This window comes from Oxyura jamaicensis, chromosome 2, assembly GCF_011077185.1.
Source record: "Oxyura jamaicensis isolate SHBP4307 breed ruddy duck chromosome 2, BPBGC_Ojam_1.0, whole genome shotgun sequence".
Lineage (NCBI taxonomy): Eukaryota > Metazoa > Chordata > Aves > Anseriformes > Anatidae > Oxyura > Oxyura jamaicensis.
In genome coordinates this window covers 15,787,534-15,814,554 of record NC_048894.1, presented here as the reverse complement: position 1 = coordinate 15,814,554, position 27,021 = coordinate 15,787,534, and the positions used below count along the sequence as shown (strand labels likewise).

Sequence of the window (27,021 nt, the reverse complement as noted above, 5' to 3'; positions counted from 1 at the left end):
CAAATGCTCTTCTTGGCTTTACAGCCACTCGCCTGAGAAACCTCTCCAAGACCTGAATGCTGCCTCATGTCATTGTGCAAAGCACTTCTAAGGGCTAATTTGGTGCATTATTCAGATTCATTTCACTAAGCTGTAATCATGCTGGTCAATAAGTTCTCTGATTTGATGTTAACTTTCCAGTATCCCACTAATTGACTCTCGAGAGGATTGCAGTTCATGCTCGCTGCGGCAGAGTATTGAAGAACTGCAACTACTGCAATCTCTACAAATCAAAATCACTTTAAAAAATAAAATGTGTTTATGGAGCAGAGGTGAAGCACGGGATTAAACGAACGGAATGTTATTATGTTATTATTTCAGATAGCATCCCTGTTTTCATTCTGACTGGTATTTTGCAATCAAACCCAACAGCTTGCATGTCCTATGTGACGAACATTTATTCTAAAGAAAAGTCCCACCAGACGGGTAAGTTCTGCACTGAATTAAAATGTACCTCTCTGTTTCCTATAACACATAAAATGAATAACCTAGGGAAAATAATCACCTGACTGCTGAGAAATGATACATAAAGCAGGGCTGTAAACGAGTGGCACACTCTGTATATGTATTTAAACGTTCCCTAGTTACCCCTGATTACAGCTTGCCACATCAACAAAACATCTGGCCTGGCATTCCTCCTACATGGAAATCTTGTGGCTAAGCGGGGATTTTTATCTGAAAAGCAGCTGAAACCTTTGTTTACCATCTCACAGGACATACTGTTAGGCTCGTGTACTGAAGATCGCTTTTAATGACATGCTTGATGGGACCGAACAGTGTATGTTCACCAGCTTTCACCTTCACTATTAATAACAGCACAGTTCCTATCTGAAACGTCTTCTATAATTGTGTAATTACACACCTCATTTATCCAATTGTTAAGCCAAGAGCCTGATTAAATATTAACAACTGCTTGGTTCTCCTAGTGTCATTAGTCGGAAAGCAACCCTGTAATCTCAGGTAACACATGATGGTAATTATCCTTCACAGTCACACTTAGCTGAAAACCCAGCACCATCGGAGCAGATAAGGGTGCCCAGCAGCAAACACATTGCCTCTCCGTTCCTGGTTATCTCCGCGGTGCCCGAGCCTCGTACTTTTGCACAGCCTTCCCAGTGCATACAAGCAGACAGTCGAGGAGCCGTGCAGAGGAGAGCACTGGCTCTTTTGCTCCTCTAATCCCATGCAGCACAACAATGTGATTTTACTTCATGGCAAAGAAGGGATGGTTTGGCTTGCCCATTCTTTCCCATAGCAAACAAGAGGCAGAGCAGAGAAGCTTGGCCTTCACAATCAGCAACGTGAAATTTGGGAGCGATGCTACCGTCAGCTGGCCACGCAGCAGAGAGGAGCCAGCTCTGCAGACCCCACAGATTATCAGGCAAACTTTGCTGAAATACATACATCAGGAGCAAGCTGCACTGCTACAGCCCTCTGCACAAGAGGATCACCAGGCTCCTTCAATACAATGTTGCAGAAAAAAAGCATCAAAATGTTATAAACAACCAAAGCAATGGCAAGCAGATAGTTTGCTCAGCAGCAGCCCCTGGGCAGGAGCCGGCCTCACTGCCGCGGGCACGGGGCTGTGTGTGTGTGTGGTGGGCATCACCAAAACCCCCCAGCAGCCGCCCAGCTGCTGCCACGGCGTTAACAGAGGGCTGCCAAGAGCAGCAGGGCTTTCCTTCACAATGTCTTGTTAGGATGAAAGGCGCAGTTTGTCCCTCCCGGAGTTATGCTTCCAGGCTGTCTGTAAAGGCAGGTGAAAGCAGATGTGAGCATCTAGTTGGGGCTTCCAGGCTTCTCGCTGAGGCAGAGGATGCAATTCGTGTGTGAGAAGCATGGGGACACCAGGGGTTGTGGCAGGGGAAGGGGCGAGCTGCCCCAGGGCCGGCTGCGGGAGGTTCTGCTGCTGGTGGCCGGGCCCGAGCCCAGCGAGGAGCTCTGCTGCCCGCGCAGCCCCGGCAGGAGATGTGTTTGGAATCAGGTTTGCGAGCTCGGAGCCAGAAATCAATAAACTCCATCAGCCGGGACCTAGCAGCTGTCTGAAACAACAGGCTGCAGTGGCTGATGAATACTTTAAGGTGGGGAAAATGAATTAAAAATAAGAGCGAAATGCGATCAGAAAGCATGCTCTCCAGCTGCTAGCCCTATAGGAGAGAAAAACCCAGGAGAAATACCTACATTCGGGTATGTCCTTTAACACACAGCTCCAGCAACCTCTTCAGGAGCGGCTAACGCATTTATCTGCTGGGCAGGTTATGCTACCAATTACCACAAAGCTCTTTCTTTGAGTTTCAATTGCTCCGTTTTGTGGCTCGTAAAACTGAATTACCAGTCGTCGTATTCCTGCTGGAATCCACTTTGCACAGCCCTCATCCGCCCTTCTGCAGTAATCTCCCCGTGATATTTGCACCGTTTGTATACATTAAGGCTTCAGCGAGACACCATCGGCACTCACAGCTCTCGGCCCCAACCAGGGATTTTGGGGCTTCTGCCTGTCATTTTCCCTTTCCGGACAAAGCCGTAAGAAATGGGATTCATGGGATTCAAGCCAGGAGTGGTCAAACACAGGCAGGAAAGGCAGCAGAAGGCAAACACAAGGCAACGGCAGGGCCCTGCCAGGCGGGCTGGCAGCAAGGAGCCACGGGCTGTACCCTCGCTGGAAACACTGCTTTGGCTGGGACAAGGAACCACACGGCAAAGTCACACAAGGGGCCAAAAACCTGCCAGAAGTGATGGGGAGAACGTGGTCAGGACCTCCTGAGGTTTCCCAGTGTGTCACTCACTTCAGAACAGCAATCATTTCTCTCCCATCGTGAGCCTGTAATACAGCTGGGTGATAGCTGGGTGGCTGCATTTCCCGTCACGCTGTGCAGGTCACCCCCGGGGAAACGCCGCTGTCACCCGGGTGTCACTGCCTTGGGGGGAAAACCCACGCCAGTGAGTCAGAGAGGACGGGCAAACGAGCCCTCCTGGTCAGCGGGTGACAAGAGCATGAGATGTCGGTAAGGACACTCGTTTCCAGCGTGTGCTCATCAGCTTTAGTGGGCTCCTCGTGGCTGCAGAGAAAGACGACCTGGGGAAAGGAGGCACGGGCCTGGCCGCCGCTCCTGGAGATGCTTCTGGCTCGTTACAGCCTCTGGGTATTACAATAAAACCCACAATATCATGTTTTGTTATTGAGGAGATTATAACAATTGATCATCAGGAAACATCTAATAGGTCTCTGATGAAAAATCAAACAGAATATATGTATAAAAATATATACGAAAAATAAAACATTATATATATATATTATATGAACAGATTTTTGCAGCACAACACTTGCAATCTTCTGTCTTGCCACAAGAAGTTTAACCAAAAAGTAAAATTACTTGGAGGAAAAAATATGTTCAATCAAGCCTGACCTGAATAAAAGGCTTTTTTTCCTTCTGGCTCTGCACAGACATTTTAGAAACAATTGCTTTCCAAAGCAGTGTATTGATCTTAACCAATTATTGATACTGATGCCAGGAAGAGAGAAAATGCAGCCTGCCCTTCCTCCTGCCGATGCAGGGGACCTGCAAACACGAGCATGGCTGTGCAGAAAAGCTGCGTATTTCCCCCAAAAGACATGGCCAGCAGCTCAGAAATCCAATGCATGGCTGAGGAGTGTTTTGGAGGAAGCACGAGCACACGGCCACGCAAGGTTGCTTCGTCTCCTGCCGCTGCCTGTGCCTTCGCAGCGAGGAGGTGACGGCAGCAGACAGCGCTGTGAGATCTCGGGGACCCACCTGCAAAATCCCACACAAAAGTGTTCCCCAGAAACCCTCCGGCCTCGTAAACCTCTCACAGGCCCCCGAAGGCCATAAATTCTGCAGGGGCTCTCACGGCGGTTTCACAGCACTTTGTTTTCCGCCTGCTCTGCGGTTCCCCTGCCTGCCGCGGGATCTCTGCACCCACCCGGTACCGAGCCCAGCTCGGCGCTGCGGAAAGCTCGGCGTGCAGACAGCACCAGGGAATTCAGCTCAGTGTCTGGGCTGACATCTGCCAAGGTAAGGCGTCATCGATGCTGCTTCCTTATGATTTGATTTATTTTAAATTAAAAGGGAAAAAAGTAATCAAGGAAGTGAGTATTCCAGTCAGATTTTCAATTTCTAATAGCCAACTTTAAGAAATTAGTGAAATGGGTTAATGAAATCAAGTGAACTGAGGAACTTGGGTGTGGGACAGGCACGAGGCTTCTCTCAGTAAACGAAGATGCAATTTAAATGACAGCATCCAAAAAGCTCGTAAGGAGGACACCCGAGGAAGCCCTGGATGAGTTACTGAAAACAAAGCTCATTGGCAGAGCTGAGTTAACAGAGCAGGCCACATACAAGCCATCAGTGTAATCAGACTTCATGGCCCAAGAGAACATGGAGAAGAAGAGACAACAAAATGAAGCCACGCCAGCTCTTTGTGCTGCCTCTGACACAGCTGAGGCTGTCAGCACTGCTCACAGCCCTGGCGGGGCAGGGAGGGCCAGGGGCTGCTCCTCTGAGCCTGCCTCCCCTTCCCTCTGTGTGAACCACGGGGGGCTGGCTCCTCGCTTTCTCATCAGCCAAACTGAAGCCTTTCAAGATTTAGGTATCAAAGTGCAGCAACCCCAACCGCACATTGATTATTTTAACATAAAAGCCGTATCCGATTTCTCCAGGAAAGCGTTTTACATGGGATGAAGGGTATCGTGTTCCCCGTGATGAGTCACATTTTTCTCGCTGGGATACTGCCGGAGCCTGCAAGCACCTGCCCTGGTTTTAACATCGTCCCCAGGAACATGGCAGGGGTGGGACATGGGGAAAAGGCCGGGGCAGGCTCGGTGTGCCTGCAGCTCAGCCCTGCTGGGCTCGCCTGCCCAGGGGGACAGGCAGGTGGGTGCCCTGAGCCTTGCTGCTCAGCTTCACCTGGGAGCTTCAGCTTGTTCATTTTCTTGTGAACAGAATCGCTGGAAGGGACTGCTGCCTCCAGACAGGACAGGGATACAGATGGACAGCCAACAAAGCATGCGATTTGCCACAGCACGTAGGAAAATCAGGCTGCTGTTACGTTTTCAAAGCCGTTTCTCTGAGTGTGTTTCAATCTTTCTCTTTGAAATCCCTGCAAATACTTCCAGACACGGTAAATTACTTTTCCCAGACTGTCCATAAAGCATCAGCCAACCTCCAATGGTACAGGTAGGGAAACTCTTGTGAGGAGAAAAACCTAAAGCAGTGTACTTTTATGGCCTGTGAGGCAGAAATCGTGTTTTGGCCACATGGCCAGTCCTTCTTACATCAGTCATTTCTACTTAGAGTTACATACTGCTGTCCCCTGCAGAGACTCACCAGGATTTCATATTGTAGAGGTTACAATAAAGAAACTTAAAATAAGGGAGTTTTGCTTCTCTTTGCCTACCGAAGCAGACACCTGGCTCAGGCGCACTGCTCCCGGCTGCTCCGTACCTGTGCGGCGCGCTGCCCGTGCCCCCGGGGTGCCAGCAGGTGCCATAGGGCACACGGGGGCAGGAAAGGCGGCCCAAGGAACGTAACCCAGGGTGAGGAACCAAATACTCTTCACTTTCAATCCCTTGCAGTGAGCTTGTTGGACATAAAGGAATTTACATCCCCTTTCAGGTATCTTCATTCGCATTTGTTCTTAACAAACACCCAGCTCTGAAAATACTTCTGACTTCCTCAGCTCCTCTCCGCATTTGTTGCCCTAATTTGGTAACTTCTGCAAGCTGCAATTTGTTCAGCGAGGCCAGACCAATTTATTCCAGTTTGCATTGTTATTGCACACAGCAGTCAGCCTCGTAAGTTGTCAGTATGTCAGTGAAACTGCTCCATGTTCTCCTCCATCCCGGTTCAGGCTTCCCGACAGAACTTCCCTCTTCATCCCAAGGCTACCGATGCTTCCAGGACAACCCCACCAGCAAGAATATTCACTGAATCCAAACACGGTTTTGGGATCTACTGACCTGTTGTTGGGGTTGCTGAAGTCAGCAGGAGGAACGGGATTTCCCCTGTTACACACACAATTTCCTCAGTAATTAATTAGATGAGACAAGCTGCGCTTGCTCCATAATTCAGCCAGATTCTCCCTTTGCATCGCCCGCCGCCACTCACTCACCCGGCGGCACGGCAGCTCCCCAGCCAGCGACCCACGCGTGCCTCAGTGCTCCAGGCTGCAGATCGGGGCCTCATCCTGAGCGACCTGGTGACAAAACCTCCCACATTGCTGCAGACATACAGACATGGCTCTGCAACTGGTGCTGGCAGGAGCCGGCCAGCCCTGAAGCTCAGTGACCTCGCAGAGGAACGGTGCTCGTGGGGCGCGTCTCTCGTGGCCTGTGAAATGCCTCCAACACACGACACTGACATCGCACAGTTGAAATGGGGAGCAGCTCAGAGTTCGGCCAGGCAATTACAACTCCGGCCATTAGCACAGCGAGCTATTAAAACCAAGTTAAAAAAGGGAAGGTGGCTGCATTTACCACGCTGCTTTAGTCCTCAGAAGGCTGGCGTTTAGGAGACTAATCGCTTCGATTTGACAGCGAGCTAAGCACTATTCGCTGCGTTGTCTGAAAGCCTTTAGAAGGATTTGGATGCATTTAGGGGTTTATTAGGATACCGACACAGTTTGCCTGCACGGAGCGAGAATGCTGGACAGCTGGCATGAATTGATATGGATGTGCATTAAATCTAACACGGATATAATGAGGGGCAGGAAACTTGGAAGGTGAAAGGCAAGAGGCTTCATTATAGCGGCTTTTTTTTTAATGAGATTTCTGTCACTGTAAACTGAAAACTCAGTTGCTTTGCAGGCTCCACAGTGATTAAAGTTCTAGCATCTCTTCTGCACATGAGAGGAACACTCCCGTATTGCGCCAAAGAGAAGAACACTGAACACAAATGCTGCATCTGGAATTGACAACAATTCCAAGGGATAAACTTGGTATTTACCCTTTTTCCCTACCTCATTGGGAACATCTCTTCCAAGTCCTCCAAGGTTAAAAGATCGTTTTCCTTTGGTTTGAAAGGAGTTCTTAATTCAGTTTCATCAGAGCTGTTGAGCAAGAAGTCTAAACTATCAGCTTCATCTGAAAGAGGTCATTCCCACTCGGATAGCATCTGTACGTTGGAGATTTCTTGCTTTTTTCTGTTTTTTGTTTTTCATCTTTTCTTCAAAACTTCTTTTTGCCACTCTTTAGGCACACCGTTTAGGCACACCTAGAAAACTGACTAAGAGCAAAAGCTATTTTTTCTTCTAAGTGAGGATGAACTTCATAAATTTGTGAGCTAGAAAGCTATAAACATCAGCATGCTTCCCCATACCTTACAGCAGCCTTATCCACTAGGACAAAACCTTGCTCGCTGCTGAGCAAACAATATTGCACTTCTCTCCCTACCCTTAAATCTAACTTGTGGATTCATCATCTTACTTTCCTTGGACACAAGTGCAAAAGGGGGATTATTTTTCACAGCTGACAGTGGGAATGCAGAGCCCAGGAGGCAGATAGCCCAGGAGACCTGACAGGCTGCTTGAACTGTGCCTGAAAAATGTGATTCATCTAAATGCTGCGGAGAGAAGGGGGAATAAAGGATGAGCCTAATTGGTTCTGACTATAAAAGTCAGATCTCAGTTCTCTCCAGAGATGCGCATTGCAGGAAACACTATTAGCGAACCTGCATTCTTTTTAAAAGGGCTAATTTAATCAGGCTCTAAAATAATTTAAAAATATGTCACCGTTAGATTTACATGCAATATTTGACAGTAGAAGCCATCAAATGTTTGCCTTAAAATGACACCGAATGAAGGTGATCCATATTAGCAACAACAGAATGGTCTCATGTACCAGAAAGGCTCAGAACAATTTGTTGAGAACTCACTCCAAACCCAATCCCACCTATTATACACAAAATGAAAACACGAGACAAAAGCTCAACGCGTAAGGGAAGTTGCCTACAATGAAGACACGGGAACAATTTATTATCAAGTGACAGACGAAATGAGTCTGGTGTCAAAACATCCTCCTGTGCTGTGCATCAGGCCCCAGGCTCCTGGAGGCGAGCTCCGTGGCGCCAGCAGCAGCTCCCCTCCAGCAGCCCCAGCGCCGGCGGCCGAGGGGCAGGGGCACAGCCACGGCGCCCGCACGGGGCCTCCGAGGGCGCCTCGCTTTTTCAATCTCTCACCTTCCATAAGCACTTCATTTATCAGGAAGAAAGGGGGAAAATCCATTCGGTGCTGAAACGGACTGCCACCTGCATTGCTTCCTCATGTGAGCAAATCTCTGCGGAAGGGCCCAGCACCAGACTTTTCCGCCGCGCCAACAAATCACTCTCAGAAATATTGTTTAAATCCTACCTGGGGTGTTAACCAACAAGAGCAGCATTTTTTTCTTCTTATTTTTTTTTTTTTTTAATATTAAATTCAAACAATTCAACAATTAATCCAATTTCCTGGAAGAGCCCAGATGGCCATGGTGTATTTCAGGAATCAGATCAGCCATAAATATATTGGTAGTACAACAATCATAGTGTTATTGCACTTTAATAAAAGAAAAATAACAGGAGTACATTGTGTACAGTATGGCACTAACAAGTTAAAAAAAAATGTTCCACAGACCTAATCCTTTTATAGTTTTGTGCGTGGTGGTGCCTGCGTAGGGGGATTGGAAATTCTGCTTCTGAAAGACTTGAGACTATGAACCCATGCAGACATCGTCTTTTTCTCCTGGAGTGCCAGCGTCCCATCCATTTATCAGATGAACTGTCTCACCAGGTAAAAATAAAGCAGTGCTCTGCGTTTAACAGGATGCAATCAACGTACAGAGCACGGGCACTGGCTTGCTGCATTCAGGAGAGTCTTAAAAAGTGGGCGAGGAGAGCACCGCTGCATGAACAAAACCCATTTCCTCCTGCGAACTCCCCCTCCAACAATTCACAAAAAAAGAATAAAAGTAAGGAAGCTTTCAATCTGTACCACTTCTGCCTTTTATAATTAAAGCGAATAGCAGCAAACTTACTTAATGGAAATGGCCAGAATTCTGTCCCCTTTAAAAAATGGCTTCTCACAAACTTTGATTAGCTGCGCAGAAATACAGCAGATGACTTTAAATGGCATGAAGGTGGATTTATTGGCAGCAGTGTCAGGTTTGCACTTAGCAAGGAATTGGCAGATAGCAGAACGTGGCTGGAGAGGATTCAAACTCCAAGGACTCCGAGCTGTAAAAGGATTTATTTGAAAAGCGAAGTATAGCATATTTACTTCAGTTAAAATTAATAAAAGCTTTTAACTAAAAACATGAAGAAATTAAACTTCCACTGGAAAGCAGTCGCGTTGCTTCAAAGGTATGCTCACAGGGCTATTTATTACGTTCCTCCCCCGCCATGTCACTTATTGCTCCCAGCGATAGGGAGCTATATCGATCTCCTTGATCGGGCGTACCTTCAAAAGTCAGATTAAACCTGAAGCTGCACGAAATTACTTAGCATGCAGGAAATAAAATGCTTTATTTATAGCCTAAATCTGAAAAATAATAAGAAAAAAAAAAAGTAGTATATTCATTGTGAGCATGAAGCCCCAGTAAGCACGGAGCAGAGAGTAGCAGAAGCTCTTTGTGCAGGTATTCAAAGGCCTTGGCCATGCTCTGGGACAACAGAAAGGACGGGGTTTTGTGCCAAAACATGTTCTCACTACTGAAGCATCACCAGCTGAAACCAGCACTTTATTTGGTCTTGAGGTGGACTTTTTATCCCAAGTTCTGTTCTTCCTTTACAAATGTCACAAAACCGCTTATAACAGGGCTTAAAATACCAGCCACCGCACCGAAGCCTTGCTGACGCTAGCAGCCCCGCCACTGGGGATGGAGCAGCGATAAGGGCGACCCGAAGGTTTTCCAAAAAGCCAAACCCCACACAACAGGCCGGGGGCTGCTGCTGAGCCCAGCCGTGGCTGTCCCTGGCCCCCACATGTCCCTGAGCCCCAAAGAGCACTCACGGCTGCTCCGTCCATGGCTCCCGGCTCGCAGCAGAGATGTCGGACACGGCCTCGACTTTGTCGAGCTGGATGTTTCTGAACTGTGTTCAGCCAGAATGGCTCGGAGAGGATGCTCAAAAGGCAGCGTGGCTTTAAAAGGGGGAAAATGGGGAGAGGGGAGGTGAAAGGAGGGGAAAAGGGGTCAGGAGGGAAAAGGGAAGAGAGAAAGGTCAGTCACAGTGTCTGTGAATTGCTGCTTTACACATCCCATGAGACACCTCTATGGAAGTTTGTGATGGGACATTCTGACTTTCTCTAGCAGCACATAGAGCTCACAAATTACATTTAACTACTTCTGTTTCTTATATCTACTGTTTTTCTCCCTACTACTTAGCAGTTTTGTACCTGCAGGAAACTGAGTGAGCCATTTTCCTGCTTTGCTAGCTACTGGGGCAGCATTTAATCTCACTTTCTTGAGTAAAGCTAAAAGATGCCTTCCCCAGCAAAAGGAAAGGGTTCAGGTCTCAGCAGCCTGGATCCATCCCACCTGACTCCAAGCATGTACGTGGGACTCGGAAAGGAGGCTCACAAAGCAGGCTGTGCCATTCGGAAGAGCCGGTGCCCGAGGAAGCTGAGGATGCTCCAGGCTCACACACCTCGGGCAGCAGCAGCACACTGCCACCACGGATCTACAGGTGGTGGAAGGGAGAAGTTCAGGGTGAGGCTACAGGAACAACTTCCATGCACACAGGCCACCAAAGGCGTTCAGTGGGTTGTGCCTACCTCTGCTGCCACGACCTGCTTCGGATATTTCTTCTTCTTTCCTCCCCTGAATTAAGCTGCACTCTGCAAGCCCCTTAGAAGATGCCCTGGGCCATGATCTGGACTGGCACAACAGCAGAAATATTTAACAAAATTCAAGTCAGAGACAGTCAGGAATTTTTTTCTCTTTTCCCTGTACTACTCTGGATGAGAAGAAAGTGAAGGACAGTTTGCTTACGTATCTCTTTCGGAAATAATTCTCTTTTCACTGACTTAATCCTTTATTCTAGATTAAATTGCAAATTTTCTGCAAAATAACTTCAGAATAATGTACACAGATTTGTCAGCAGCATAAATCATAATTCATGCCATCATTCCTAATGCCAACACGGAGAAGTCAGTAACATGTGGAAAAAAAAAAAAAAAAAAAGAAACAGGAAGTTTCCTTTGTACTCGACAGCCCCAGTCACATCATGTTTTAGAACAATACTGGTACTGTTACAGCAACAAAATCATCAAATAAAGCACAAGGTTTTTGTTTTGGTTTGGTTTGGTTTTGGTTTAGAATTTCTTAAAGATTTAATAGTAAAGTTATTAGAAATTCACTCAGGTCTGAAAAGTAAGGTATTTTTAGGCTCAAATTCACAATTTCTGCTTTGGAACTGCAGAAAGGTCAGCCACAAGGGCACAGGGTGAGGCCAGACCTTGCACGTTGCCCCGCTCTGTGCCTGTACAAGGTCACCCAGACTATTTGCTTCCATGGACGTGTCTGCCTGTATGGAGAAAGGAAATAAATGCAAATTTTCATGAAACTTTCTTCCAGGTCCTCTTCAGTGTTACTAACAAAGAAATATTCAGACAATTTAATCAAAAACAGAGGAAATCCTGAACTGTGACAGATCAGCTCTAAGACCACAGGCTGCAATAAGGACACACTTTGCCATTCTTTTTCAGCCATCAGAATTTTCTTCACAGGACCAGATTTTCTCAGTGTCAGACTTGACACACGGAGACTTTCATTTTTCAGAGCTATAAGGAACTTGACAAGTCAACCTACTACAGTTAATAGCATTTTAATCTTTATGCATAATAACCACAAACCTACTTTGTACAGGTTTGATAATAATAACTGACACTAGCTGTATTTGAAGCATACATTTCTTTCCAAAATAGATGCGTATGTAGGGGGATGCGTTGTAGAAATATAATACACTACATGGCTGAGCCTAGATAAGCTGGTGATTCTCAAACGTCAGCATCATCTGAACAAAGTTAGGGTTGAAATCTGCTCTCTTAAATACCTGTTCATCCTTCTTATGACAGTGATTCTAAAGAGCTCAGTGACTAGTAGATAAAATATGTATCTAATGAAGTATGACAGAAACTCTGATGAAGCTAAACAGCAGAGATCTCAATTCTAATAAATAAATGAAGTAAAAAATTTACTGCCAGCAACTATGTCAAGTTAGCCATAGGAAACTGTAGCTCTGCAGCTGGAGAAAGGCAATACTCAGCAAGCCAGAGAAGCAGTGGAACTCATCCAGCTTTTATTATTTATGGTGTGATGATGAAGGAACAACTTTCCATGTGAGGAACAGCTTTAAAGTTGAGCAGGGAAGCTGAAACAGAGATTTAATGAAAAATCAGAGGGGAACAAAACTACAGCTAAAAAAACAACAACATTCGTTTTAACAATTTAAAAATATAATTTACGTGCAAAACCAGATGTTAACTTGTCCCACTTCAAGGTAAACAGCAAACCGTACTCATGACAACCATTCAGCTGAACTGCAAACATGCGCTATTTAATATTGCTGTAAATAAGGCTCACTTTATACCTCCAAATGCTATCAAAAGCAACACAAATTCAAAACAAACACTTTTTAAACAAAGGACAGCTTTGCAGTAAATACAGATGTATTTTCAAAAAATCCCAACCTTTCATGATCTACCATAATCACAATAGGCTGAAACTTAAGAATGCTTTCAGGCTCAGGAAAAAAAAAAGAAAAAAAGAAAAAAGAAAAAAAAAAAAGTGCTTCTAATTTATACATTTACAAGAACACTGAGAAACAGCTTAAAACCATGCTTTAAAATGTGTTTTTCAGGCTTTAAAATTGCTGAAAGCTGAGACCCGTTTACCCATTTGGCCTGGACTAGGGAAAGGAAGAGAAGCTCAAGAATTTGATGAAAGTGAAGCACTTGAAGTACATGAGAATTTCCAGTTTAAAAAAAGCAACCTGCTCCCTCATCCCAAACCTCCCCCACCAGCACTGCAACCCCCTCTTCAACGTGCAATGAGAGCAGTGAGACTCCTCCTGGTCGAAAACCACCACAGTCCAACTCATTCACATCACTGGCTCTATAGAATGCACTATTTTTAACAAATACTTTTGGAAAATATTTTGGAAGGACCGTTTGGCCATGGTTTGTGCTGTTCCCGAACAGGAGGAGCTCGGTGGCAGAGCTGCATTCATTTCAGCTCACTTTAAACTATATTTAGGAACAGATTAATGTTGCAGAAAAGATGATTTAAGGTCTGTTTTAAATGATGAACACACCATCAAGCCTTTTTAATGGGTTTCGCCCAATGCACACTTGCATGTTGGGAATCAACTTCCCTTTGATTCGGTGCTAACTATGGGAAGGAGGGATTGTTCTTACATTTCCATTTCGCAGAAAACAGCAAGCTCTTTGATTTTGAAAGTTAAGGGATTAAGTTGTGGGAAACAAAGAACACAACACACTCCTAAATGTAAACACTCTCTGCTTCATTAAATACAGTCTCAATTTCATATGAAACGCTGTCTTCAAAATTAGTTAGTCGTTTCCAGATATGACGCATCTTCCATCTAACTGGTGAGGAAAACTAAATTTCAATGCATTGTAGGGATTGAAAGATGGGTGTCACACAAGCATAAGAACAATGTTTTAAAGTAGTTCAGCATACAAAGCAATATTCTAAAGCAATGAAATGAACAAACAAAAAAACACCACTATTGTGTATTTATAAGAACAGTAAGTAAGGAGGAGGTTGTAAAAATCAACAGGGACTCTCCCACTTCACCAAGCAGCATAACCCATGAGAATTTTCCTTTTCTCTTTTACTTTTCTCAACTTGTCTTGTAGTTCAACACCAGGCAAAGCTGTTCACAGAACCACACAGACTGGCTGAGGCTGGCAGGGAGCTCTGGGCCCAGCAGGCCCAACTCCAGCTCACGCAGGGCCACCAGGAGCAGGGAGCCCAGGGCCATGTCCAGGCAGCTTCTGAAAGTCTCTGAGGAGACTCCACCACCCCTCTGGGCAGCCTGTGCCAGGACTCAGCCAGCCTCAATGTAAAAAGTGTTTCCTGATGTTCAGAGTGAACCTCCTGTATTTCAGTTTGCACCCATCGCCTCCTGCCCTGTCACTGGGCAGCACTAAGAGCCTGTCTCTGTCTTCTTCACACCCTCCCTCCACGTATTTATAGATGTTGATAGGATCCTTCCTGAGCCTTTTCTCTTGGCTAACCAGTTCCAGCTCTCTCACCTTTTACTTGTATGACAGACTTCTCAGTCATTTCATAATTTTTGTGGCACTATGTTGGACTTTCTCCAGTACATCCATATCTCTTGTGCTGGGAGGCCATTACTGGACCCAGCACTCCAGGTGGGATCACCTCCCTCCATCAGCCCTCAGTAACCACTGACCTTTGTGGCAGGGGCATATTGCTGACTCGTGATCAACCTGGTGCCCACCAGGACCTCTCCAGGTCCTTTTCTACAGTGCCGCTTTCCAGCTGGGAGGCCCTCAGCATGTCCTGGTACCTGGGGTTGTTCCTCCTCAGGTGCAAGACTTCACATATCTCCTCGTTGAGGTTTCTACCAGTCCATCTCTCCAGCCTGTCAAGGTCCCTCTGGATGGCAGCACAGCCCTCTCCCCCAGTTTTGTGCCATCTGCAAGTCTGCTGAGGGTAACCTCCTACACTGTCCCCCGGTAACGCTTCCAAAATAATTCAGGTACACATAAAGATTTAAGTAACAGCAGTTTAAACACAATTTTCAAACCAGATTTAATGGCTTCAATGAACTTTTCATAAAAAATGAGCTCCAGAACTCCATCTCCTTACAGCCTCAACTGAAATTGCCCCCTTGGGGATGTGCTGAAATGGTCCATTAGGGGGAACACCACATCCACTACAGGAAACTGCTACTGGCTCCTGGTACTGGAGGGTGAAGGTGCTGCAGGCCAATCCTACAATATGGTAAATCTGGCAATACAAGTGAAAAAAGCTCATTAGCTATACCATAGACTCAGAAGCAGGGGAACAATTTTCCTTTGAAGCCAAAGACCGGGCCAACTGCATAAGTATGAAAGAGATATACTGAGAGTGCTAAAGGCAGAGCCAAAGGTGTTTGCAGCAGTAGTGCTGCTGTCACAGGAGGTGCAAGGAAAATGCTTAAAGTTCATTGTGAATCACGCAACCTATTGCAGAATGTCAAACTTCCCTGAAGTAACAATCTCAGATTATTTTTAGAACAACCTCTTTTCTTTCTTCTTTTTTTTTTTTTTTTTTCCATAAAGCAGTCAAGCTTTGAGGGTTCCATCTTCACAGGTGGTGACTAACTCCTGTCTTCAATCCAAAGGGCTACAGGCAAAAAAATACATGTAGATTTTTCACTTTAAAGTCCAGAGATCCCTGCTGTTGTAAGGACAGAATATAACTCCTAAAAGACCTGGTGGCTGAAAAGACTGAAATCAAGAAAACAACATTAAAAGCTTTTAAATTATAGATAATAAAGCTCCTGAATGTGGGCTGCATATATGCACCTTCAAATGATCTACAGAATTGTACAGAAATACCAATTTAGCATAAAATCTGGAAGCACAGTTGGGATTGAAATTAGAATTTCAGACTGGTTTGCCATTTCATTCAAGATCGGGATTACTTCATGTAAACTGATTTATTTCTGCATAATGTACAGTATAAGGTAATTTGAGTATCTTCTTAATTTTAACCATTAGTATTGAGTATTTGCTGCTGCTAAGTTCCTCGTACATGAGTATTAAATACAGTATTTCATAACCAGCCTGCATGTACCCATCTGGAAAGACAGTGGATGAATACATTTTCTATTCAACAAAACAAAGGTGGGCAAAGATTCTAACTGCTAACCAAAAAAAAAAAACAAAACAAAACAAAAAAACACACCATACCAAACCAACCTCTGAAGCCGTACATCTCACGAGTCAGTTTAGCAATACAGCACAGTAGAACTGCACTTCAATATTAACCATTATTGGAAAGTTCGATAATTCCTTGTTTTGAGACCAAACTAAAGATTGTCCATAAAATAGAAGGGTCTTCACAGTTATGATGACTCTGCCAATGATCACAAAGATCCTCTTTCCTTCCAAATAACTGTTTGCACAAAATGCAGTTATATCCAGCTTTAGACCAAATTTCAATCTTTTTGCTTGGTGTACCACAACCTACATTTTGCGTCTCCTTGGCTGCTTCACTGCTTCCTGACTGAGTCACTTCACTTTTAGATAACATATCATCATTATTCTGATGGTGAAAGTATATCTGTCTTTTCAGTTTTGGAAAAGCATAAAACTCCTCCTCACGGGCATTGCATTTTGCTAAATGTCTTCTTTCATTGCGCTGTTTCCAGAAGTGTGTTGCATGTCTGATGAGTTCCCCCTTAGCTCCTTTACTTCCTTGCAAAACCCCTTCCTTTACTCTTCCCTGGATCTCTTCTCCATGAGAACACAATAAATGAAACTTCATTTCAGCAAAAGACTGTGCGATGAACTGGCACCGACCACATCTGATCTGCAATTTAACCTCTCCGGGATTATGGAACAGGTCTTCCAAATTGCACTTGTTTCCCCTTTTAAAAAGAAACAAACAAACAACAACAACAACAAAACTGTTTCAGTATTAGCCATACACAAAGAGCTGATAGTTTCTGTCCATGCAAGTTCCAAGAAGAGATGACACCAACGAAACAGTCTTTTGATTAAAAACAGGCACTGTTCCTATAGTATTCAATTTATTAGGAACAGATAAAAAAAGAAATAAAATACTAATAAGGTTGATTAGGAAACAACTGAAGCCAAATGTTATTTGACACTGCTGAGCTTAAGAATTGCCTCTAAAATGGCAAAATAATCTCTGTAAAAATAATCTTTTAATGACACTAACCTTTAAAAATGTTATTCACCTTTTAATAGCAGTTCCTGACTTAGTGAGGTCAACTCAAATACACCTAGCTCTGTGCTAGAAAAGCACAAATGAGAATTACCAGTAGCTGACTACTCACAGAAACTAGCTTACTTGTACTGATTGATCTGAAGTCAATGTAAGTCAAAACCACGGGTCCCACCTCCCACTCAGAGGTGGAAGCAATGAAACTTCAGAGCTTTTTTTTTTTTTTTTTTTTTTTTTTTTTTACCTAAAAGTTTGCACCACTGTTTAAAAAAGTTTAAATAGCTCATTTACAACCAGACAGCCTCTCTCACTGATTCAGGACAGCTCTGCCGTGTAAAGGAAACAGACATATGTACGAGCTAGCATGTTCCTTGTTTAAGTTAAGGCAATCAAAACCAAACAAAGCCAAACACCATAAAAACCTTCTCAAGAAGTCTAGGAAAAGGCCCACGTTGTTGTTTATTAATAGACATTTATTAATTCACAAGTATCAATACACATTTGACAGATTACCCAAGAAAACGGATATACTGAATTATTCATTGTATGACAACTAGTAAGGCTGAAAGGAAAGCACTGATATTTCTTAGGTTCAATACTTCAAAACTTCTCCAACTGGTGTCCCAAAGACTGGAACTATGCAAAGCAAAAGACATACGGTCTGGTACTGAGGCAGCAGGTTAAAGCATAGGGCTTAATAAAGTCATTATAATAAAGTGTGTTTCAACTGAAGTAAATGCACAGTGGGGCAAACAAAAAAGCTAACATTTATACTGTGCCATGAAAATTCACCTCAAATTTGTAATGCAGAAATAAAATAATGCCCTATCCATCTCAATATGGTATATGTTAACTTTTTTACTTGGCAAAGTGATTGCAGAAGCAGAGGTAATCAACGCACAACACAGATTAGCTCACAGCACTCCAGAGAAGGAAATGGGATAATGATATTTAATAGTGTAAACAAACTACGAGCTAATACTGGAATATGAATTGCTTTTCACTTATTGCAGTTGGTTTACTTATCTTCTGGGAAAAAAATAACACAAAATGGGTAGAATACAGAGGTTCAAAAGATAGCACAGATTAACAAACAAAAAAAAAAAAAACAGAAGAAATCAACTGATCAAAATAGCGGTACTGGTGGCTTGGGTATTACTAGAAGATATGCAAAATTACTCTGGACATTCCAGTGTCAGTAATAATTTATATTCTACAGATCAGCTGAAATACATTGGATTATCTAATGCATTGACTGGATTCTCTAAGAGAATATTTAAACCATCACAAATCTCACTTGGGGAAGAAAACAAAAATAAAACCAAAAAAAAGGAGAGATGAAAAATCAACAGTTTTCATTGTGGTGATGCTTATGAATTTCCACTGGTAATCTGAAATCCCATTTTTATTAGCATTTAATCAGTGAAAGCACTCACCTTTCTGTTGCTTCTTCTGCCTCCTTTATATTTGTGTCTCTGCTCTTCAGAGCATCTTGCAGCTGTTGCTCACTACTGGAGGGCTCGGTGCTGATAACAACCCTGTGTACTTCCCTTAGGTGACCAAAATAGACCTTTGCATGGCCAAAAACTTTAGCACAGAATTCACAACACACAAGCTTTTTGGGCTTGCCTTCGTTGTGGTGAAGTTTCATGTGCGTGCTCAGGCTTCCAGAATGAATATACGCCTTCCGGCAAATTCGGCAGCTGTAAGGCCGTTTGTTTGTGTGCGTGTTCATGTGGTCCTGAAGGTGGTGTTTGAACTGGAAGCTATGGTTACAAACGTGACATCTATGCCACGGCTTAGGTACAGCTGAGTACACATTTCTACCTAAATCAATTGATTTAACCGATGTAGCGTCATTATGCTTGTAGCTTAAATATTTACTGGCAAGTGAACTGTTTAAAACAGTATCTTGCCCTAAACGCTCAGGAGACTTTGCCTCTACTACGGCTGCAGAGGTCAGTGGTGTGATAGCCTGCACAACCACCACCGGTTTTGGTCTAATACTACGGTATTTTTTCACCGCCTCTGCTTTTTTATCTTCAGGTGGCTGAAGATCAGCTTTCACCCTCTCTCTTCCTTCTCGAAGTTTATTAACAATGCATTTCCTTCGCTTGGTCTGAAAGGCCAATAAATCATCTGGGGCTCTTCTCTTCCTGCCTCTTCTTTTCGAGGGTGTACCATTCAATTTTTTAAGGCTGTCAACATCCACTTTGCTGGATGGAGAGAAAGTATTTTCTCGAATGCTTTGTCTGGGGGCTTGTGTAAATGGTAGAGCTAATCGTTTATCAGATCCTTTAGAAGGAATATGAAAGGTTTTCACCGAAGCTGGTGTCTTTTCACAGTCAGATCTTATCAAAGGGCTGGATACATCCATAACAGCAGTACTCTGCTTAGATTTACAAAACACTGGATTTTTCATTCTTGAGTAAGGCAAAATAGGAAGTTTTCCTTTTGGTGTCGATGGAGTCATCTGTATCGGACTGCCAAAAACTGCTGGTGCAAGGACAGTAACAGAATTTGCAGTATTTGTGGGTTTTTCCTTTAGGTTCTCAGACAAAATGAATGACTCCCTTGTGGTGTCAGGTGCCGTCTTCACGGAGTGCAGACTAAGTTTCATGGGATTACTTGAACTCGCTGGCTTGCTCAAAGAGTCTTTAACTATAGGTGGTCCAGAAACGTTATTGGCAGCAGATTTTTTGTTCACCAAAGGAGATCCAGATTCCACGGAATTATTTTCATTTAGTAATGTGGCAGCTGTAATTTCAGATGAATCACGGTCTGATAGCATCACTTGCTCTGATGAATCTGAACTAGAACGAGTTTCAGGACAGTCTTCAGCTGGGGTAGTCATGGGGGAAGTCTGCGATGAGACCTGTGCTTTGGTAGGAATCTTGTTCTGGGTACCCGAAACAGAGACGTGAGCTGTTTTTTTGTCACTCAGCAATTTATTTCTCACAGACTGGTACCTCGGGATAGGCAGCTTTAGGTTTTCAGGAAGGGCCATGTTTGATGGCTGCATTGGCTGCGTTACGGCGGGGGTAACGTACGGCAAGGCCAAAAGAGAAAAAGTCCCCTCGTGACCAGCAACCTGCATGACGGCGTAGTTTTGAGCTGGCACCATCAGAGGTTTAGAACCTGCAGCTGAAATTTTTGGTGGGTTTTGTTCAGGCACTGGTGACTGGAGGCAAGAAACCACTCCAGATGTTAAAATTTTTGGTACCATTTTGGGAGCGATGGTCCTAAACTGACTTTTCTTCTGAAAACTTTGCAGTATATCCGAAGTGGATTTGTGTTTATCTGTAATAATAAAATAATACAGACATGTAATAAAGCATATGATGTTTCGTTTTGAAAAATTACTGTAGCAAAAATAAAACAGCTTACAAAGGATACTATTACATATAACCTTATTAAAAACATTAAGCACCCAAATGACCGATAAATTAAGTTTAGAATTGCAGAAGTCCTGTGGACAAAACAAAAATACTCCCTGAAGCAATGTCTATGTACACATGGAAAAAAATCTTAATCTAATCTTAAATGTATCTTCCATTCTCGATTAAAAACTACATGACATTTCAGAATGTATGTGCTTATAAGCTTCTGCTGCCCTGGAAAATCTGAGCTAGTGTGGTGTCAGTATTCATCTGGAAGAACTGACTGGAAATGGACAGTATTTAACATTTTTCATGATGCAGAAGTTTGCTGAGCACATGCTTGATCACACCTTTTCACTGACATCATGCTATCTTTCAAAAATTCTTACCATTTAGAATTTGCAGGTTTTATTAGATACAGACTAAAGCATAGCTGATGCAGTTGTTAAAAAATTACCGCTATAATACATTCAAATGTGTAAAAAAGGACTTAGGATTTACCATTGCTAGAACCCCAATCACACACATTGTTCATACATTTTTAGTGCACACTAGAACTATTGCTGTAATAAGTTATTCTTTTTTTTTCTTTTTCTTTTTTTTTTTTTTTCTTGGAATATGCAATTTATCTAAGTTATAAAACAGTTCCTTGCTGTTTCTACTTGTGTTGGTAAATGTCACAAATATTTGTAGTGGGAAAAAACATGAGGATAATTAAGGAAAACAAAAACAAAAGGAAAAAGGTGTAAGATTTAATCCACACTCAGCAGCAGAGATAAATGCTAACCTTTCACACACTCCATAAAAAAAGGAGTTGATATATAGTTAAACTGAACTGCTACCATATCATATAACAGCCTCATTACCAACTCTCAAATAAATTCAATTACCGATGCTTCCAGTTCTCAAAAACTGGGATAGGTTTTCTGAAAAAAAACAGCCACAAAAATAACCCAATAATCTCACTGAAAATTTATCCACATATACCCCCACCATAAATGCAATTTGGGAAGGCAATAATGTATTTCAGGATTAAAAAACAAACAAGACAAGAACCACATGTGAATAGAGTATGTCAAAATAAATGCTGGAATCCCAAAATATTGCAGTGAGATAATTCCATAAGGACGTACTCCTTATTGTTTTAAAGGATTGTATTATAAATGTATTTATACGTTCTTCCAGACTTAAAGAGGTAACTGTGAATTACCACCAGCACTGGAAACTCCAGTAAGTTTATCTTAACACTGGATGTTCTTTCCAGACCTTACACAGTTCACAACGCTCTGGAAGTTACAGAGCTATCGCATTTCATGACCACAACTCCTGGACAGACCCACGTGCGCACACATGGTGTGCACATGGGCAGTAAAACCACCGCCTCCAGGACACGCCGGGTCGCTGCACAATCCCACAAACGGCCCAGCTCCTCCACAGCAGGTCTGATGCTTCTCCCAAGTCTCTGACCTACAGCATGTTCATACTGTAACTGTGCAGAACCCGGCGCTTTGATCCTTTTATTGCTATCCGGAGCACCAAAACCCAAGTCTATTATACATCACCTTGGTGCCCCCAGTTAAGGGAAACTACCGGGCACCAACTGCACTTCGTTCTGCTGGAGGCCTGTAGGGATGTTCAGAAGTTCCAGATATCCTGCTGCACACATGAAATCCTGCACAAATATGAAGAGATCCCTACATATGGGGATAAGGACAGGCCTAGGAAGTTTACGTAACCCAGAAAAAGCAGAGACATTCTACTTTTATTCTCCAAAAGCTAGAAGCATGCGCTGTTTTTCACTAAGATCATCTATTTTGCTCATCTTCAATCACTAAATACATAAAGAAATCCTGATCTTTTCGACGGATGAGGTAGCTAATAGTACTGAGAGTTTTCCTGTGTCTTCTTGTTGCTGCTTTTAAGGCAACATCTTTAAGAGCTTCTCAGAAGTATTATAATAAAACATGCTAATACAAGTATTAACCAAACTGCATTGGTTAATGTAATGTAAATGTACGAATATAAGTAGTAACCAAACCAGACGCCAAACTTCAAAGCTAGTTACAGGTCAAACTGCACAGCCTGAATGCAGACGATGATCAGACGAGTGCATTTTTCTTTTAGGGGTAGGGTCTGCTCTTACCTTCCAGATTATGCTTGCTGTTTACTGATATCAATGTTTATTGCTGGTCCAAACCAGCAGCTATCTACCTTGCCACTATAATCAAGATGGAGCAGGTTCCTCTTCTTGTCTGGCTTTGGCCTCTCCCTTTTTATTTTAAAATTTCATTCACTGATCTGCACAAACTTTTCAGCAAAGCCAGTACCTCAGCAGCAAACTCCACGCGCTCGGGAAAAGCTGGAGAATTGCTGTGGACGTGCCACCTCTACAAAGGTGCAGAAATGGCAGCTGCAGCACCAGGAACTTTTAATTTGTGGTTAGAAGGAAATATTTGTAGTAATAACGCATTACACTGAAGGAAATATTCGTAGTAATAATGCATTACACTGGGTTTGAAAACAAGCATATGCTTCTCAAATATGTTGACTCACCTACTGCAAATTCAGGCAGTAAAATCCCTTTTATTTAAAGATATACATTATTTCCTCAGTAATCCACAAGAAAGCACCCTCAGGAAAATCAACCACAAAATGTTGTTTTAAACGAGGTCCATTTAGATCTACATTCATCATCTGCAGTTAATACAGTGCTGAGCATTGATATAACTATTTCAAAAGGGATTTTTACACAAACGCTCCTTTTCCAACTGCTGTAATTTTATCATAAATACTTTTTCCATGCAGGCCATGTTTGGTATCAGCCTTGACTACTTTTTTTTTTTCTTTTTGCCAAGTTTACATTAGACCGTTCAGTGCAGAAATATTCACTGCAGTGCCTCTGGTATGCAAAGGATACTCAGCTCTGTATTTCCCTCTCATCCCGCACAGCTGCTGCAGTTAAACAGCTTAGCCAGTGCCTAAATATAGAGATGGGCTAGATGCAGGCTAGCTGTCTGATGATCTTTCAGGCTGTTAAGACTTTGCATGCAGAAAGCTAATTGGAAGACTGGGCAGAAGATTATTTAGCACCTTGGATCAGGACAAAGGACCCAGCTGATTCATAGCCTGAAGGTCCTACTGAATGCACCCAGAGCATCCACGTATCACCAGTGACCTCAACTATTTTTTCTCCCGTTATACTTGGCCAGAAGATTCAACAATACCTTTCAGACACAGATCACTACTGTCATTCTTATCTTTGCCACCCTGCCACTGAAGATCTTGAATGACGGGGACATGCTCTGGCTGCCACTGTTCCAGAAGACCACCTGGACACGTAACAGGCATCTTTCCATGTTATCACACTTCTGCTCCACGCCACCTTCCAAATTACGTCCACCAGTTCAAAGGACTCTTTTTGACAAGGACTTGGCAGTTGTGGCCTGAGGAAGAACCTCCATTCCTATGCATACACAAGAAGTCTTGCACCTAAGAAGGGGAACTGGCAGCTAAGTGAGGCCCTGCACTGGCATTCTTGAGGATGGACCTTGCTTTTAGACCACATTACTTTTACAGGCACATCACTGAAGGCAGCGATTTTTATACTTTCTCCAAAACAATTTCATTAAGAATAAAGGAAATGAATGAGCACATTAGATTCGCTATCTGAATGATGTGAAGCTCACTTTAACTGATGTGTTTTCAGTCTTTCAAACAGGCATGCACTTGGAGCAATAGGTAGACACTTTTAAATAATTAAGTACGAGGTTAAATCAAATGCAATTCAATCCATTTGCTTTAAAAGTCTCTGCTGAAAGATTAATGGTTACCACACTCATACATGCGAATATCAAATCACTCTGAGACTTGCAGGATGTCATAAGCTTTCCCCACTTTTAAATTGTCTTAAAATGGTATAGGACTGGCCAATGATACACCAATAAAATTCAATGATGCATCAAAGTCTCTGATAGAGCCATGCTGGAAGGCTTCTCTGGAGGAAGGAAAGCCTTCCACAGGGCTGCTGCTCATTCATGGTTCCCTTTCCTTTGCAAGTCATTCAGGCCTACTTTAGTCCAGCCTAGTTTGCTTCTTTTTGCAGTTCCTTTCATTCTCTCTATACGTACTGCACGCAACACTGCTGAACTCAGGCACTGCAGAAAGCATCAGAAGAAATCCTATTTCCCCCCCAAATCTCATCTACTTCAAACATTAAAAAAGGATCAGAATTCCAGAATTCAGAATTAACATCAATACACAGAATTCCACTGTGTGTTGAATGTTAATTGCTTTTAAAAAACGTAAGCCCACTTCACTTGCTCAGGTGTGTGCCTCATTTGTGTATGAGTGGACAAGTGGCAGAACACAGCACAGGAGAAGGATCATCCTGATTTGACGGAAAAAGCAGAATACACACCAGAAAGATTTGTGACATTTTAATCCGAGTTTATGTTGCTGAGGCTTTTGCAAACTTCAAAAGGGAGAGTATCTGTTCTTTTGGAAAGAAAAAATGTGTAGCCACTTTCTAACACAATACGAGATTTATTTCTGTCAATGCTAGCTAATCACTCATTTGGCCAGATCTCCATACACACTAAATAATACCTGTGGATACTGTCTTTCCAGCACAAGTTTCTTGTTTTGGCTGACCCAGCATACTTTGTTGGACACAATGTTTCTCTGCAGGATTAGCATGCAAAAAAACCACCACCTGCAGAAGTGCTTCAGTCAGTTATAAATAGACTCCACCAGGGAAAATAAATAAATAAATAAATAAATAATAATAAAAAAGGCAAAATAAAACATTAACTTTCAGTTAATGCATTAAGAAAGCTACTGCTTCTTGCTCTTCACCATTTTTCTATCCTCAAAAATGTTTTAAAATCTAATATATTACATGCTGAATCCAAGGCAATAGTTTAATAAAGGAGTAAAGCTGGTTGATGTGGCAAATAGATGGGATGCTTTAGCTTGAGTGTCGTGGCAGACAGTCAACAGTACCGATACAAAAAGCTCAGAATAAAGTTTCTGTAAGTTTGCTGAGGTTTTTAAACACAAAGGGCTAAAACCTATGCTGACTGACACTTTCCATAATCTCACACAAATCAAAAGTACTGCAATCACTCTAGAAAACAGATTTTGTCCTCCAAAGAATCATAAAGGTTGGAAAAGACCTCCAAGATCATCTGGTCCAACCATCGCCCTACACACCTGTCAGATGGGAGGTTGGTAGGAAAGCCTACAAGTCAGGAGAGCCCAACACAACATATTCTGTAAGAATCAATGTTTGGTTGTTTCTCTTTGCCAAATATTGACGATTTGGGTGGAAAGTTCCATTATGTGTTTTTGCCTCACATATTTCATTAAAATTAATTTTAACAGAAACTGTCAGCCATCCCCAGGTATGACAACATTTTTTTTTTAATCTAGTAACGTTGTATTAGAGAAAGACCTTACATTTGACACAGCGGTGTCTCACCTTTCTGAAAAGCTGCCCAAATTCAGCCAAAGTTGTAAGCTCGTGGCATAGGTTCAATGGATACTCCAAGCACCTAACTTCTCCAATTGCTCCCTTCTATTGAGCGCGGTCCTGCTTCAGGCTGACGGGGGTTTTCCTAGAACTAGCCTTGGGTCCAAACCCCCAAGCTGGAAACAAGGAAATGGCCTCCCTCTCATTAGCTCTTAATTGCTGGGTTCACACAGCATGAAAGAAAACAGAATCTAGAGAGGGGCAGCAGGAAAAGGAGAAGAAACCTAGAAATAAGATTTGGAAGGCATCTAGGGCAAGGATTCAGGCTGCGATAGGGAATTACAGGCAGGCATAAATGGATAAGGAACATTACTCTTACATGCGATTTGGAGAGGAGAAGCATTTAAACCACGGGGATAATCTTGTATCTTCTATTTCTCATCTTTTAGTGCTTGATTTTTAATGAGTCACGTAATTATGTCTACATAGGAGGCCTTTTATGCAATTTAAAATAAATTAGAAAAATAAACAACCTAAGTGTTCTAACGCAAGATTGGAAAACCTCGGTGCATCATCCGCACAAAGACTAAGACACAGAATGTACAAACACATCCAGAAAACGTGTCCTGGCATACCAGAGGAGGAGCCGGATGAAAAGAGCTTGTTATAATTCTGAAAGGGGAAATGAGACCTCTTAAGGTTATATACAATTATTTTTGATTTTAGCATTAATATAGTTTGCTAGTTGTGCACTAAGCATTTTGCCATTTAGAAGGGCCTTCTTTGCGTTAAACTCTGTAGAGTTTATTATTTTCCAAGTGCATTTCAGTGCATTTCAAGAAATTCAATGAACAGTGGGACACTGCCTGGATTCCTTACATAGTCTGCAGAAGACTCTTTCTGAGCAGAAGAGTGTTACGGCAATAAAGTTGCAAAATAAAAACGTATTCTGCCATTAACTTCATTAAAATGGACATTCAACATTTTTCAAATGTGGGAACAAGCTAAATTGATTTTTGGCATAAACAGTGGTAGTCATGTTGGAGAGAGTTCACGCAGCGATCCAAGAACATAGGTTCGTATTTAGGGAAGTTCTTTGGTTTCCTACTGTTTTTTTCTCCTGACAGAGATTCTTGTTGCACTAACAACCATATCTCAATAAATGCCAGTGTTTATACAGATCTACTTCTCACTAA

The 27,021-nt window shown here is 42.9% G+C and overlaps 1 protein-coding gene and 2 long non-coding RNA genes across 5 annotated transcripts in view; 1 reads left to right on the top strand and 2 right to left on the bottom strand.

Moving 5' to 3' along the window:
- Window positions 1-6,506: 6,506 nt before the first annotated feature.
- Window positions 6,507-10,944, top strand: LOC118162613. The gene is made up of 3 exons (XR_004748537.1): window positions 6,507-6,518; window positions 10,241-10,250; window positions 10,779-10,944. It is a non-coding gene; the product is annotated as an uncharacterized LOC118162613 (long non-coding RNA).
- Window positions 8,571-10,408, bottom strand: LOC118162612. The gene is made up of 2 exons (XR_004748536.1): window positions 10,039-10,408; window positions 8,571-9,567 (listed from the first exon to the last, which is right to left on the bottom strand). It is a non-coding gene; the product is annotated as an uncharacterized LOC118162612 (long non-coding RNA).
- Window positions 10,945-12,304: 1,360 nt separating the features above from the next.
- The window catches only part of ZNF438 (zinc finger protein 438), a 52,125-nt gene continuing 37,408 nt past the window's right edge, over window positions 12,305-27,021 (bottom strand). For 2 of the 3 annotated variants that reach the window (XM_035318907.1, XM_035318908.1), the window contains 2 exons: window positions 18,412-20,275; window positions 12,305-16,655 (listed from right to left, as the gene is read on the bottom strand). In XM_035318907.1, coding sequence (XP_035174798.1) covers window positions 16,049-16,655; window positions 18,412-20,275 — 2,471 coding nt within the window. In that variant the 3' untranslated portion in view covers window positions 12,305-16,048. Of the gene's footprint in view, window positions 16,656-18,411; window positions 20,276-24,960; window positions 25,067-27,021 lie in introns of all 3 variants that reach the window. The other variant, XM_035318906.1, reaches the window with a different exon arrangement.